The sequence below is a fragment of the Molothrus aeneus genome, chromosome 29 (genome assembly GCF_037042795.1).
Source record: "Molothrus aeneus isolate 106 chromosome 29, BPBGC_Maene_1.0, whole genome shotgun sequence".
NCBI classification, from domain to species: domain Eukaryota; kingdom Metazoa; phylum Chordata; class Aves; order Passeriformes; family Icteridae; genus Molothrus; species Molothrus aeneus.
The window spans coordinates 228,503-242,293 of NC_089674.1; the positions used below are offsets into that span (position 1 = coordinate 228,503).

General features: G+C 66.1%; 2 protein-coding genes across 2 annotated transcripts; one reads left to right on the forward strand and one right to left on the reverse strand.

Moving 5' to 3' along the window:
* The first annotated feature begins 19 nt into the window (after nucleotides 1–19).
* On the forward strand, nucleotides 20–5,868 carry POLD2 (DNA polymerase delta 2, accessory subunit). Its single transcript, XM_066567475.1, has 11 exons — nucleotides 20–161; nucleotides 834–1,075; nucleotides 3,160–3,281; nucleotides 3,751–3,874; nucleotides 3,947–4,061; nucleotides 4,229–4,427; nucleotides 4,533–4,613; nucleotides 4,890–5,047; nucleotides 5,152–5,279; nucleotides 5,356–5,457; nucleotides 5,535–5,868. The coding sequence occupies exons 2-11, from the start codon at nucleotides 856–858 to the stop codon at nucleotides 5,690–5,692; spliced, it is 1,407 nt and encodes a 468-aa protein (XP_066423572.1). The 5' UTR covers nucleotides 20–161; nucleotides 834–855; the 3' UTR covers nucleotides 5,693–5,868.
* On the reverse strand, nucleotides 5,812–12,886 carry AEBP1 (AE binding protein 1). The gene is made up of 21 exons (XM_066567481.1): nucleotides 12,655–12,886; nucleotides 12,056–12,550; nucleotides 11,771–11,836; nucleotides 11,329–11,400; nucleotides 11,131–11,217; nucleotides 10,588–10,707; nucleotides 10,405–10,494; nucleotides 9,886–9,954; nucleotides 9,727–9,801; nucleotides 9,541–9,650; nucleotides 9,296–9,435; nucleotides 9,124–9,208; nucleotides 8,903–9,047; nucleotides 8,726–8,814; nucleotides 8,374–8,497; nucleotides 8,103–8,299; nucleotides 7,599–7,778; nucleotides 7,182–7,521; nucleotides 6,953–7,092; nucleotides 6,780–6,879; nucleotides 5,812–6,702 (listed from the first exon to the last, which is right to left on the reverse strand). The coding sequence occupies exons 1-21, from the start codon at nucleotides 12,884–12,886 to the stop codon at nucleotides 6,152–6,154; spliced, it is 3,507 nt and encodes a 1,168-aa protein (XP_066423578.1). The 3' UTR covers nucleotides 5,812–6,151.
* Between the last annotated feature and the right edge of the window lie 905 nt (nucleotides 12,887–13,791).

The window sequence follows — 13,791 nt, forward strand, 5'->3', positions numbered from 1 at the left end:
CCGCACCGCTTCCGTGTTTGCGGCCTTCGCGCCTTTTCCCGCCGCGGCCCCGCCCCCATGGCGGGCCCCGGTACCGGCGGCGACCCTCCGACCTCTGACCCGGCGCGGACCGGCCCCTGACCCCTGACCCCGCACGGACCGGCATCTGACCCCCCCCTCCGGTACGGATCGGCCTCGGACCCCTCACCGGCGGGAGCCCCGGGCCGCGGCCCAGCGGCTGTGCCCGTTTGGGAGCGGGGGAGACCCGGCTGGGGGGGTCCTGTGAGGGCCGCAGCCTGGGGGGGCTCTTGTGGCCTGGGGGGGTTCCCGGTGCCGCGGGGAGGGGATTCGTGCCAGACGGAGAGTGTTTGTTGGGGCCGTTGGTGCTGGGCATGACCAGGGGGCTGTGCAGGGCCTGGGTCCCTTTGGGAGAGGGCCCTGCGGGGGATCCGGTGGCCGAGGTGCACTTTGTGGGGGCTTCAGGCGTCCTGCTCGGGGGGAGATCGTAGGAGAGGATGGTGCGATCACCAGGATGGGTCTGGGGATGCCCTGGGTGGGAGGAGAGGGGGGCTGAGGGTGCTGGGGGGGAGGAAGGGTGCTGAGGGTCGCCAGGATGGGTTTGGGGGTGCCCTGGGTGGGAGGAAGGGGGGCCGAGGGGTGCAGCGTGCACAGGGAGGGTCAGACCCAGGCGCGGTTTGTATTTTGGGGGTGTGAGGATCATTTTCGGGGGGCCTATTGTTCCTTGGGGTAACAGTGGTGGCCCGGCCGGACCCAGACCCTCAATAACCCCGGTTTGTTTTGCAGAGCCGGACCGGGCCGGATTCACATTCTCAATTCCCCGGTTTGTTTTGCAGACCCGCGGTCGCTCCCCCGAGGATGTTCTCGGAGCAGGCGGCCCCCACGGCGCAGGGGCTGCTGGCCCCCCCCTCGGGCCAGCCCCCCACCTTCCCCCGGGTGCCCGTGGCGGGGTACTCGGACCTGTCGCAGCCGTTCCGGCTGGGCGAGCGCAGCTTCTGCCGGCAGTACGCCCACGTGTACGCCGTGCGCCTGGCCGGCATGCGGCCCCTCCTGGAGCGCCGCGCCCGCGGCCGCTGGGGTGAGCAGCGGGGACGCACTGCCCGGGGGAGAGGGGAGCACTGCCCTGGGGAACGCACTGCCCGGGGGAGAGGGGAACGCACTGCCCTGGGGAACGCACTGCCCCGGGGGAACGCACTGCCCTGAGGAATGCACTGCCCCGGGGAACGCACTGCCCCGGGGAACGCACTGCCCCGGGGAGAGGGGAACGCACTGCCCCGGGGAACGCACTGCCCAGGGGAACGCACTGCCCTGGGGAATGCACTGCCCTGGGGAGAGGGGAACGCACTGCCCCGAGGAGAGGGGAACGCACTGCCCTGGGGAACGCACTGCCCCGGGGAACGCACTGCCCCGGGGAACGCACTGCCCCGGGGGAACGCACTGCCTGGGGGAATGCACTGCCCTGGGGAACGCACTGCCTGGGGGAACGCACTGCCCGGGGGAACGCACTGCCCGGGGGAATGCACTGCCCAGGGGGAGAGGGGAAACGCTGAGAAAAACACTGCCCCAGGAGAAAACACTGCCAGGGGAAAGGGGAAACACTGCAAAAAACGCTGCCCTGGGGAAAACACTGCCCCAGGGAAGGGGAAAACACTGCCCCAGGGAAAATACTGCCCCGGGGCAGGGACACCACGATTGTCACGTCCCCCCACACGCTTTGGGGAGCAGGAGCTGAGTGTGAGGTTTGTCAGGGTGGGGCTGGGGGGCCCAGGCCAGGAAGTGGGGTGCAGGGGGGGTGAGAGGTGCTGGTTGTGCTGGGGGGGCTGTTTCCTATCCTGGGGGGTTGTGGTTCTGCGGGTGGGACCCTCGCTCAGAGTTTCCATCCGCAGGATGAAGCAACACTGCCCCCCCTCCCCGGCCTGAGATCAAATTTCTTTCAGCTTTGCCCTTCTATGGGCAAAAACCCCTTGAGTGGGAGCTTTTGGGCCAGCACAGTTCTTGTGCTCTCCCCAGCCCCGTGGGCTGTGTGGAGGCAAAGCCAGTGCTGGTCCCACTGCGGATGTCCCTCCTTGGTTGGGCTTTGCCAAGTGTGACAGGACCCAGTGGTTTGTAAAGCTCCACCTCCCAGAGTCCTGGGATGGGACCAGATTTTGGGGTTTTGTCTCCCAGCAGGAAGTGCCTGCAGGCAGAAATCTGGAGAGCACAGCCCCCTCCCCCCAAACACACATTTTGGGGAGCTTGAGCCAAAAATAAGAAACTTCAACGGGATTGTTTTTGTTCTGACTCAGAGTGTTTGCATTCCTGGGCTCGGGAAGCCTTGTTTCCAGTGTGGGGTGCCAGCGATGGCAGCGGGGTGCTCTCCCTAGGACAAGAGTCACATTCAGCAGCACGTGATGAGCAAAGTGGGGTTTTGGGGAAGAGAAATGTCACCCAGACAGGACGAGGAGCTGGGGCAGGCAGTGTTGTTTTGGGAGAGGAGACCAGAAGCAGGTTCCTCACTCTTCTGTGAGGCTCAGGATGGACTTCACAGGCTAGGTTAAATGAGGAATGACAGTCCCACAGCCACATCCTGGATGGGAGGACACGCACTGGATGGGGCTGGAGCACCTCTGGGTCCCCAGTTTTGGGCTCACCTTGTGATGAGGGAGTTTTTTGCTCGTCTCCCAGCCTACATCCCCTGTGGATCCCTGCCTAAAGCCCAGGGCCCTGTCAGCATGCCAGAACCTTCTCTGGCAGTGATGGGGATCCTGAATTCCAGCAGGTATCTGGGGCAGAAGATCTGGCCTTGGCAGAGATCAGGTTTGGGGGTGCTGAGTGGGTTCCTGTTGGGGTCGTCCCCAGGGTGGAGAGCAGGAGCAGCAGCCCCCCATGCCCAGGGTGCATCCTGGGCCCTTCCCGGGCAGAGCTGTTAGTGGGAGCTGAGCACAGCATGGTGACCCAGCTCTCCCCCCAGCACAGAGGAAATGCCTGCAGGCTTGCAGGCTCTGGAATGCTCCTCGGCCCCATCTGGCCCACACATGTCTGCTGGGCGCCGTGCCTCGAGGAGAGGAGGGGCAGGAGGCTCCCAACGTTCCCCAGCACCGGGGCCCTGCAGCTGCTCCCGCCAGCTCTGCCCCTGCCCGCCGCCACCCCAGGGCCACTGAGCTGACCCCCGTGTCTCCACAGGGGATGACATTGCCCTGCGGAGGCTCTCGGAGCTGCAGGAGGGAGAGAAGTGCTGCGTGGTGGGGACGCTCTTCAAGGCCATGCAGCTCCAGCCCTCCATCCTGCAGGAGATCAGCGAGGAGGTAATGGGCTCACCCCCCTCTGCACAGCTCAGGGGCTGTGCCAGCACACCTGAGAGCTCACCAGGGCTTCCCCGTGCTTGTTGTAGCCAGGGAACTGGCAGAGATTTGAGCAGGATGGCCTGGCCCTGGATGCCACCTTGGTGCCACCTCTTGGTGTCAACGTGTGTGGACACCTTCCACTTGCCCAGGTTGCTCCAAGCCCTGTCCAACCTGGCCTTAGACACTTCCAGGGATTCAGGACATTCCTTCCCCATATCCAGTCTAAACCCACCCCCTGTCCATCTGTCCCCCCATCCACTTACCACCACTCTATCTCAGTGAGTGAAACCAGCCCCTCCAGGGGGTTCCAGCTCCAGGCCCCCCAGCTGGGGTGCTGGCTGTACTGGTGGTGGGGGGCTGGGGTTGGGGAGGTCCCTGGGGGCTGCTGGTCCTTGCCGAGGCCACCAGAGCTGTCCCTGTGCCCTCGCAGCACAACCTGGTGCCTCAGCCCCCCCTGCCCAAGTACATCCAGCCCTGTGACGAGCTGATGCTGGAGGATGAGCTGCAGAGGATCAAGCTGGATGGAGCCATTGATGTGCAGAGGCTGGTGACAGGTGAGGGCCAGCGTGGCTCTGGTGGCTCTGCAGGGGCTGGCTGGGGCTGAGTGCCTGCCTGCTGTGCCACAGGGACCATTGTGGCTGTGTATGGCCGTGAGGAAGAGGATGGCAGGTTCCTGGTGGAGGATCACTGCCTGGCCGACCTGCCGCCCCCCCTGCCCTGGAGCGGGCCCAGCTCCGACCGGTGAGGCAGCGGCAGCAGCAGCAGCAGCACTGGGGCTGGCACTATCCCTGCTGCATCCCTGAGCCCCTCGTGCCAGGGGGGCTGCCAGGGGGTCTGGGCCCCCTGCCCCGGCTCTCTGAGCCCCTTGGTTTGGGAGTGTGGCACACTGAGCCTCTCCATCCGTGCAGGTTCGTGCTGCTGGCCTCGGGGCTGGGGCTGGGCAGCATGAGTGGGGAGGCCCTGCTGAGCACTCAGCTGCTGGTGGACGTGGTGACAGGCCAGCTGGGTGCAGAGGGCGAGCAGAGCTGCGCTGCTCACATCACCCGTGTCATCCTGGCCGGGAATCTGCTGAGCCAGAACACCCAGAGCCGGGACACCATCAACAAGGTATGGCAAGGAGGGGGCTGTGGCCTCACCTGGGGCACTGGGAGGGTGTGGGGAGGGGGCAGAGGGGGTGCAGGGCTGTCCCTCACTGTCTTTCTACTTACCCAGGCCAAGTACTTGACCAAGAAGACACAGGCTGCAAGTGTGGAGGCTGTGAAGATGCTGGATGAGATCCTGCTGCAGCTCTGTGTGAGTGCTCGGGGTTGGCCAGGAAGTCGGGTTCCTCTGGGGGAGGGAGCCTTGTTCCTGAGGTGGGGTAGCAGTCTGGGGTGCAGGGTGGCAGAACCCCCTTCCCCAGCACCCAGCTTCCCTTTGAGCACCCCACATGGGGAGGCAGCTCCAAATCCTTCTCCTGGGATCCTTGGTAGAGCTGAGTGGGGTGTCCTGGGGAAAAGGAGCAGCAGTGACACCAGGGCTCTTCCCTGAGCCCCCTTGGAGGGAGGTTTGATCCCACTCTGCCCACAGACCTCCGTGCCCGTGGACGTGATGCCCGGCGAGTTTGACCCCACCAACTACACGCTGCCACAGCAGCCCCTGCACCGCTGCATGCTGCCCCTGGCCAGCGCCTACGCCACGCTGCGCCTCGTCACCAACCCCTACCAGGCCAGCCTGGACGGGGTCAGGTAGGCAAACCTGCCAGCTCTGCTGGCTCTCAGTGCCGTGGGACCGAGGGACACGTCCCGGCACACCCAGCATCTAAAGCTCCCCCCCCTCTTCCATAATGTAGGTTTTTAGGGACATCGGGACAGAACATCAGTGATATCTTCAAGTACAGCAGCATGGATGACTACCTGGAGATCCTGGAGTGGACACTGCTGGCAGGACACATCAGCCCCACAGCCCCAGACACCCTGGGTATGGTGAGGGCTGGGGGGTTGTTGAGTGAGGGGGCTTTGCCAGGGGCTGCCCCCCTAATTCCCATCTTCCCCAGGCTGTTACCCGTTCTACAAATCCGACCCGTTTATCCTCACCGAGTGCCCTCACGTCTACTTCTGTGGCAACGCGCCCCGCTTCCAGTCCAAGCTGCTCCAAGGTGGGTCTCACAGCACCCCCAGACCCTCCTGGGGCTGCCGGGGGGCTCCTCTGCCTGACACCCACCTGTGCTTGCAGGGAAGGAGGGGCAGCGGGTGCTGCTGGTGATGGTGCCGGACTTCAGTGCCACACAGACCGCCTGCCTCGTCAACCTGCGCGACCTCAGCTGCCAGCCCATCACCTTCTCCAGCTTCGGGGCTGACACTGAGGACGGGGACATGGAAGTTGGACACTGACCACAGGGAGGGCACAGACTGCACAAGCCCCCACCGCTCAAGGGGTCCTGGCACCCACTGTCGTTCTCTGTTGTCTGGGAGGGGCAACGGAGCTGGGGAAGCACTGGAGGGACCAGATGTTCGTATCAATATAACTTGATTTATTTGTGTAACAAAAACTGTATGGAGGGGAGAAAGGCTGTGCCCGCCTCCATGGGCCCTGCCCAGGAGAGCAGTACCACCCTGCCACCCCACTGGGACACGGGCAGTGGGCTGGCACTGCCCAGCTCCGAGGGATGGGGTAGCATGTCCCTGACAGCAGCCAGCTGTTGGCAACAATGCCTGCAGTCCTTGGAAGCAGCAAGGTGAGGGGCTGGAGCCCACCTGGAGCAGCTGCCTGGGCTCAGGGAAGGTGTTGGAAGCGGATGCCAAAGCGTCCGACCGTGGCTTGGAGCAGAGTGAGGGGTCACTGCAGTGTCCCTAGTCCCCAAAGTTGATGGTGTAGGTCTCAGCCGTGGTGAGGGGCTGCGCCGTGCCCGTGTGCAGCTCCCAGCCCTCCGTCTCTGTCACCAGCTCGGTGACCACCTCTGTCTCGGTGTCCATCTCCCAGGTGCCGGCAGTGGGCGGCTCCTGGCTCCAGGGCGTGTAGGCCGTGCTGCTGAAGGGGAAGGGCAGGGCGGTGCTGGGGGGGCCCGTGGGGCTGCCGGTGGTGGTGGTGGTGGCGTTGAGGCGCCGCAGCCGCAGCTGCTCCCGCAGCCGCATGCGGTGCCGCAGCCGCAGCCGCAGGCGCAGCCGCTCGCGGGGCGTCATGGGCCGGCCCGGCACCACGCGGCGGATCGGCCGGTTCCCGTTCATGGCCATGATCTCCCGGATGCGCTTCCAGTTGGAGCGGGACAGGACGAAGTTGCACTGGGTGGCCCCGATGTCGTAGAGGACGTGGCAGGTCTTGACGCTGGGGTTGTAGCCCTCGGCCCGCGCCGACACGCGGTACTCGCCCGGGTTCAGGATGCGCCAGTAGTCCCCGCCGCTGGCTGCAATTGGGGGGCAGCAGGTGGGCTGGGGGTGCCACGGTGCTGCCAGCGCCCTGCCAGCTCCTCACAGCACCTACCTGTCCTGACATTGTGGTTGATGCCCCCCACCACAATGGTGGCGTTGGCAATGGGCTCTCCCTGCTGGTCTGTCACCACGCCCTTGATTCCCCGGTGGGTCTGAGTGAGGGAGAGGGATGAGTGGGACTGCGTGGGACATCTGGGGCAGCTGTGGTCATGCCCCACTACACACCTGCTCCATGAAGGTGAGCAGAGACTCCTTGTTGTTCTCCCACTCCTGCTGCAGCTCGCTCTCATGTGGGAACTTGTCACAGCCCAGGTAAACAGAGAGCTCCAGGCAGTTGGTGTGCAGGTAGCTGAAGTCATTCATACCTGCAAGAGCACAGACACGCCCACCCAGCCCCTCGCTCACCTGCCAGTGGCCAGGTTGGGGGGCAGCCAGGCCCCTGTCCCCAACTCACTGCCAGCCCGGGGCCGCCACTTGGCGCCCTGCACGATGCCCATGGCGTCGGTGACGTCCTGCGCGTGGCAGCCCCCGCGGAAGGTCTCGGCCATGCTCAGGTGTGCCGAGGCGTAGGAGATGGCGAGCCAGCGGAACACGGCGTGGTCGGGGGTCTCCTGCAGCTCAGGCCGCTCGTCCTCGTAGTCCAGCGCGCGGGGGGCAGCTGCTGGTGTCGGGGGGCTGGGCCGGGCCGTGTCGAAGGGGAAGGACACCAGCTTCTCCCCACCCTGCAGGTTGGCTCCCAGCACGAAGGGGTTCTTGTCCATCCATGCCATGACAGCTCGTGTCTCCACTGCCACCTGTGAGGCAGGCACGGGGCATGAGGTGTCACCCCCTGCCACCCTGTCCCCGCCCCTGTGCCCTGTGCCACACTCACCGCCGCGTCCTCGGACAGGTAGTGCTCCGGGATGGGGATGTGGTGGTTGGGGAACTGGTGGGGCACCAGCCGCCTCTCCTCGGCTGCCCACAGTGCCGAGGCCAGGTCGGGGAAGTTCTCAAAGAGGTCAAAGCCCTCTTCTGTCCAGTGACCCAGTGCCCAGTTGCCCAGTTCAGAGCCCTGCAGGCAGCCCAGGACACTGGTGAGTCCAGGAGGGCTGTGTGCCACCACCTGTGTCCCATCCCACTGCTCCAGGTCCCATCCCCTTCCCTGACACATCTCAGGTGCCCAGCTTGGAGCCCTGCAGCCAGCCCAGGGCAGTGGTGAGCTATGAGGGCTGCATCCTACTGCTTTGCCATCCCATCCCATCCCATCCCATCCCATCCCATCCCATCCCATCCCATCCCATCCCATCCCATCCCACTGCCCCACAGCCCATCCCAGCACCCCAAATCCTCCCCTGCTGCTCCCCTGCCCCATCCCACTGCCCCGTGGCCCCCTCACCGCCTCGTGGGCCAGCTCGTAGCCGTCGGGGTTGAGGGAGGGGACGAGGTGGATGCGGGTGTCGCTGACCAGGCCCCGCACGCGGGGATTCCCGTCCTGGTACTCCTTGCACAGGAACTGCATCAGCAGCAGCAGCAGCTCCCGGCCCAGCGCCTCGTTGCCGTGCAGCCCCGCCGTGTAGCGGAACTCAGGCTCACCTGGAGGGGCCCAGCAGGGTCAGCAAACACCCGGCACCGTGGCTGGGGGCCCCGGTCCCTCACACCTCCCTCACCCGTCTCGTGCTCGCCCGGGTTGTCAGAGATCTCCATGGCGTAGATCTTCAGCCCCCGTGAGCTCTTGCCAATGTTGTAGATGCGGGTGATGGTGGGACACTCCTCATTCACCACCTTCATCAGCTGCAGGGTGGGGAGACATGGGGCAGTGCTTGGGGGGACGAGCCCACACCCTGCAGAGAATCCCATGCCCATGGAGGGTCCCACCCTATGAAGATGCTCACCACCATGGAAGTGCCCACAACCACAGAGAATGCTGTGCCCCAAAGATGTGCCAACTCCTCATAGAGGATGCCACCACCATGGGCGTCCCATCCCCTACAGAGGATCCCAGCCCCCAGCAGTGCCTACCTGCCTCATGTCCTTGTAGGAGTGGTGTCGGAAGTCCAGGTTGTCCGTGGAGGTCACCTCGTTCTGCTGGCTGTAGTAGCTGCTGACAGCTGTGGAGGGGACAGGGACAGAGCAGCGGGGGATGGCTGCAGAGGTCCCACCCCCGTGGCCCCCAGGCTGCTTTGGGGTGACTGTTACCCGAGAGGGGACAGCCCAGGACCTCGAGGCGCAGGCAGAGGCTCCCGTTCCAGCGCTGGGGGTAGATGCGGATGTAGCGGGCCACCATGGGCTCGGGGAACTCGCTCAGCACTGGCGTGTCCTTGTCCACATTGCCATAAAACATCTGCCAGGAGGGAGAGATGTACCCCAGAGGGTCTCTCCCCATGTTTGCCCCGCCACCCACCCGGAACAGTCCCCACCATCTCCTCGTAGCCATTGCTGTACATCACCCAGTGCTGGCTGTCGTTGCTGAAGCCCACGTAGAAGCTGGTGACAAAGTCATCGCTGTGGGAGGACAGGGACAGGTTGGGACGGGGGTCCCCACGCTGCTGCCCCCTCCAGGTCCCCGGCTGCAGCCCCAGGTGGCCGTACTGGATCTGGGAGTCGCGGCCCTGGGTGATGACCCCGGTGAACAGCGTGATGCGGCGCGTGTCCACCTCCAGCCAGTGCGCGCGGCTGTCGTCCTCCGCGCACCACGCGCCGTCGAAGAAATCCTCCTCGTTGGGGCCCGCCTGGGGAGAGGGAGGGGGCGTGGGCAGGGGGGTGTCACTGTGACCGTGGGGTGGGCACTGGGGTGCCACCGTAGCCATGGGGCGGGCACTGGGGGTGACCCTCACCTGCATGTTGAGGCGGCCGCGCTGGGCGCCCAGCCCGTGGCGCAGCATGGACGAGGCCAGGATCTGGTCGTCCTCGATGCGGTGGGACTCCAGCCCGATTGGGGGACACCCTGGGGACAGCAGGGGGTGAGGGGCTCATCCCCCCCAGCAGGGTGTCCCTGTCACCCCAACAATGGGGACGCTCACTTTTCTTCTCTGCTGGAGGGGCCCATTCCTCCTCATCTGGATCCCACTTCTTTCCTCCTGTTTTTTTGGGTTTTCCTGGCAAAGGAGAAGGCACAGTGAGGGGGCAGGGACAGGGACAGGGACAGGTGTGAGGGGACAGGAATGGGGGTTAGCACCCACCTTTGCGGTCCTGGCCCTTCTCCTCTGCCCAGCGCTCCTCCTCCTCCTCCTCCTCTTTCTTGGGCTTCGCTGTTGGGGAGGTTACACGAGTCCCAGGGACATGCCACCCACCCCAGGAACGCGCCACTGATGCCAGGGGTGTGACACCCACCCCGGGATCATGCCACCTCCCTCACCATGCAGACATGTCACTCACCCCAGGGATCATGCCACCCACCCCAGGGATGTGCCACCACCCCTGAAGACATGACACCCATCCTGGCGAGGAGACATCCACCCCAGGGAGGTGACACTCACCACGCAGATGTGTCACCTGTCTCAGGGACATGCCACTGACCATGGGACATGTGACCCACCCTGGTGACGTGCCACCTGCCCTGGCGATGTGCCACCCACCGTGGGGATTTGACACCCACCATGGGGACGGAACCCAGCCCAGGGACATGCCACCCTCCCTGTGGCTCTGCCATTGACCCTGGGACCCACATGTCCCCCCCTCCAGCCCCTCCACCCCCTCACAGGCTCTGATTTTCTCCTCGTCCGTCTCCATTCCGTCCTCCTTGTCCGGGTGCTCGTGGGGCTTGGTGGGGGGGGGCAGCCCGTAGGACCCTGGGGGGCACAGGGGGGGCTGAGCAGCCTTCTGGAGACGGGGGGCAGGGATGGGGGTGTTGGGGCTCCCCGTCCCTCCCCGTTCTCACTCACAGTCGTCGTAGTCCGGGGGCTCGAAGCCCTCGCCGTAGTCGCCCTCGGTCACGGGGCCGGGCTGGGGGGGCGGCGGGAGGGGCTGCGGTGGGGGGCGCGGGGGGGGCTCCTCGGGCTCTGCTGGGGGCGGGGAGAGGGGCTGTGCTGGAGATGGGGAGGCAGCGAGGGCCCCCAGAGGGGCCCCATGTCCCTGCAGGGCTCCCTCTGTCCTCTGTGGGGTCAGCACCCCCCAGGGGCACCCACATTTCCCTTTTGGGTCCCCATGTCCCTGCACGGTTCTCTGTGTCTCCACAGGACCCCCGTGCCACCAAGAGACCCTCACACCCCTACAGGGTCCCTGCACCCCTTACACTGTCCCCACATCCACCCCAGCTCCAGCTGCCCCAAAGTTCTGCTTCCCTGGGTTCCCGAGGCTGGGGACTGTCCCCAGTGTTACCCAAGGCTGGGGACTGTCCCCCAAGGTCACCCTGGGTTCCCAGGGCTGGGGACCGTCCCCAGGGTCACCCTGAGGGGTGCCAGCCCCGTGCCCCCCCCCCCACGTACGTGTCTCCTCGGGCTGGGGCCACACCCGCTCGGGTCTCCTCCTGCCCGGGGGCTTGGGGGGCTTCTGCTGCCGCCGGATGAACTCGACTGGGGACACAGAGGGTGGCACTGGAGTGTGCTGAGAGCAGGGGGACGAGCCCAGTGCCCTCAGTGCCCCCGGTGCCCCCCAGTGCCCCCGGTGCCAGCCCAGCTCCCTACAGTCCTCGTAGTCCTCCCGCTCCAGCTGCTCGTTGTAGTCCAGGGTGGGGGGCTCCGGCTCCTCGGGGACCTCTGGGGAGAAGGGACACGGAGGGTGAGGCAGGGGACAGCAGGGAGGTGGCACCTGAGAACGGGAGGGAAGCCCCGAGTGGAGGGAGGTGGCCCTGGGGCTCACAGGGGATGGCACTGGGTGCAGGGAGATGGTGCTGGGATAAAGGAAGGTGACACAGGGGTCCAGGAAGGTGACAGGGAGGTGGCCCGTGTTGCAGGAGCATGGCCCTGGGGAGATGGGATGTGACATTGGGGTGCAGGAAGGTGGCACTTGGGGACAGGGAAGGAGTCCCAACACAAGGAGATAGCCCCAGTGTGCAGAGTGGTGGCCCTGGCCTGCAGAGGAGCGTCCCCAGGACACAGGGTGGTGGCCCTGGGGCTGGGCACTCACCTGGCTCAGGGCTCCAGTCCTCCCGGCCCGGCCCCCAGCGCTTCTCTGGGGGCTCCTCCAGCTCTGCTGGGGACAGGGACAGAGCGAGGGGCTGGCACGGCCTCCCCAGGCCCTGTCCTGGCCCCCCAGCCCCACAGTGGGAAGGAAAGTGGGGGGACAGAGGGGAAACCCAGGGGGACAGAGCCCGGCCAGCCACAGCTGGATGCTGCCAGGATGTGGGTGAAGCTCTGCTGGGCTGAGACCCCCAACCCCACCAGGGGCAAGATGGGTGCCCCAAAATCTCACCTCGGACACCTCCATCCTCCTCCTCCTCCTCCTTGTGAGAAGGCTCCAGGAACTCGGGTATCTCTCCATCCTCCTTGCCCTGTGAGGGCTGTTGGATAGTGGGGGGGCTCGGTGCCACTGGTGGCTTCTTGCCAGAGGGTTTGGTGGCCTTGGGTGGCTTCTCCTTGGGCTTTTTGGAGCCTTTTGGGGGCTTTTCAGAGCCTTTTGGGGGCTTTTCAGAGCCTTTTGGAGGCTTTTCTGAGCCTTTTGGGGGCTTTTCTGAGCCTTTTGGGGGCTTTTCGGAGCTTTTTGGGTTTTTTTCTGAGCTTTTTGCTGGGTTTTCTGAGCCTTTTGGTGGCTTCTCCTTGGGTTTCTTGGGGGGTTTGTTCTTGCCCCGCTCCTTGTCCTTGTCCTTGTCCTTTTTGGGCCCCCGGGGTCTCTCCTTGGGTTTCTTGGGGGGCTTTTCCTTCTTCCCCTTCCTGGGTTTCTCCGGCTCCGGCAGCGACCCCGGAGCGCCTGCGGGGACAGGAGGGGGAGCGGCGGCCGAGCGGGGTGAGCGGGGCGGGCCCGGCCCGGGGGAGCCCCGTCCCGTTCCCGGGATCCCGGTGCCCATCACTCACCCGTGCCGGTGCCGGTGCTGAGGTCGGTGCCGAAGCCCAGCTCGGTATCGTCCCCGTCCCGGTCCCGGTCCCCGCCGTCCCCGGGTGCGAGGAAGCCCCGCAGGAACTCCTCGATCTCGGCGTCGGTGAGCGCGGGGGGCCCCGGGGCCGCTCCCGGTGCCGGTACCGGCAGCAGCGGCAGCAGCGCGGCCGTCAGCAGCAGGCAGGAGCGGGGCGGCCCCGCCGGGACCATCGCGCCGCGCACCGGCCCCGGTACCGGAGAGCCCCGAGAGCCCCGCGAGGGCGGGCGGGGGGCGGCGCTCGGCCGGGGGCGGGACCCGCTCGGCACCGGCGCTGAACGGGACCGGGATGGCACCGGACGCGACGGGCACCGACACCGGGACTGGCACCGGGACTGCCGGGAACCCGCACGGAACCCGCACCGGGACCGGCACCGGGACCGGCACCGGGACTGCCGGGAACACGCAACGGCACCGGGACTGGCACCAGGATCAGCACCAGGACTGCCCGGGACCCGCGCTGCCTGGCACCGGCACTGCCCGGGACCGGTACCGAGCCCACACCGGCGACGTGCGGGGCCCGGCTCGCGGGGGCTGACGCTGCATCAGCGCTCACACGGCCTGGGGACCGGCAGGACACCGGTGCCACCAGCCCGGCCCCACGGGCCGTGAAAGGGCCGGGCCCCGGGGCTGGCACCGGCACCGTGCCCCCAGCACGGGTGGGCACTTGGCACTGCCTGTAGGCCTGTGCCCCCAAACCCCTGTGCCCCTGTACACAGCACCCCCTGTGCCCCCAAACCCAGCACCAGCTGTGCCCCTGTGCCCCCATACCCCTGTAACGCCATACCTGGCACTGCCTGTATGCTGTGCCCCCAAACCCAAGTACCCCCTGTACCCCCATACCCCAGCAACCCCTGCACTCCCAAAGCCAGCACCGTCTGTACCCCTGCACCCAGAACCCCCTGTGCCCCCAAACCCGGCACCAGCTGTGCCCCTGTGCCCCCATAGCCACATACACGGCAGTGCCTGTGCATCTGTGCCTCCAAACCCCTGTGCCCCTAAACTCGGCGCCCCCTGCACCCCCGTACCCTGGCACACCCTGTACACACACAGAACATGAGATCCCACACACAGATCA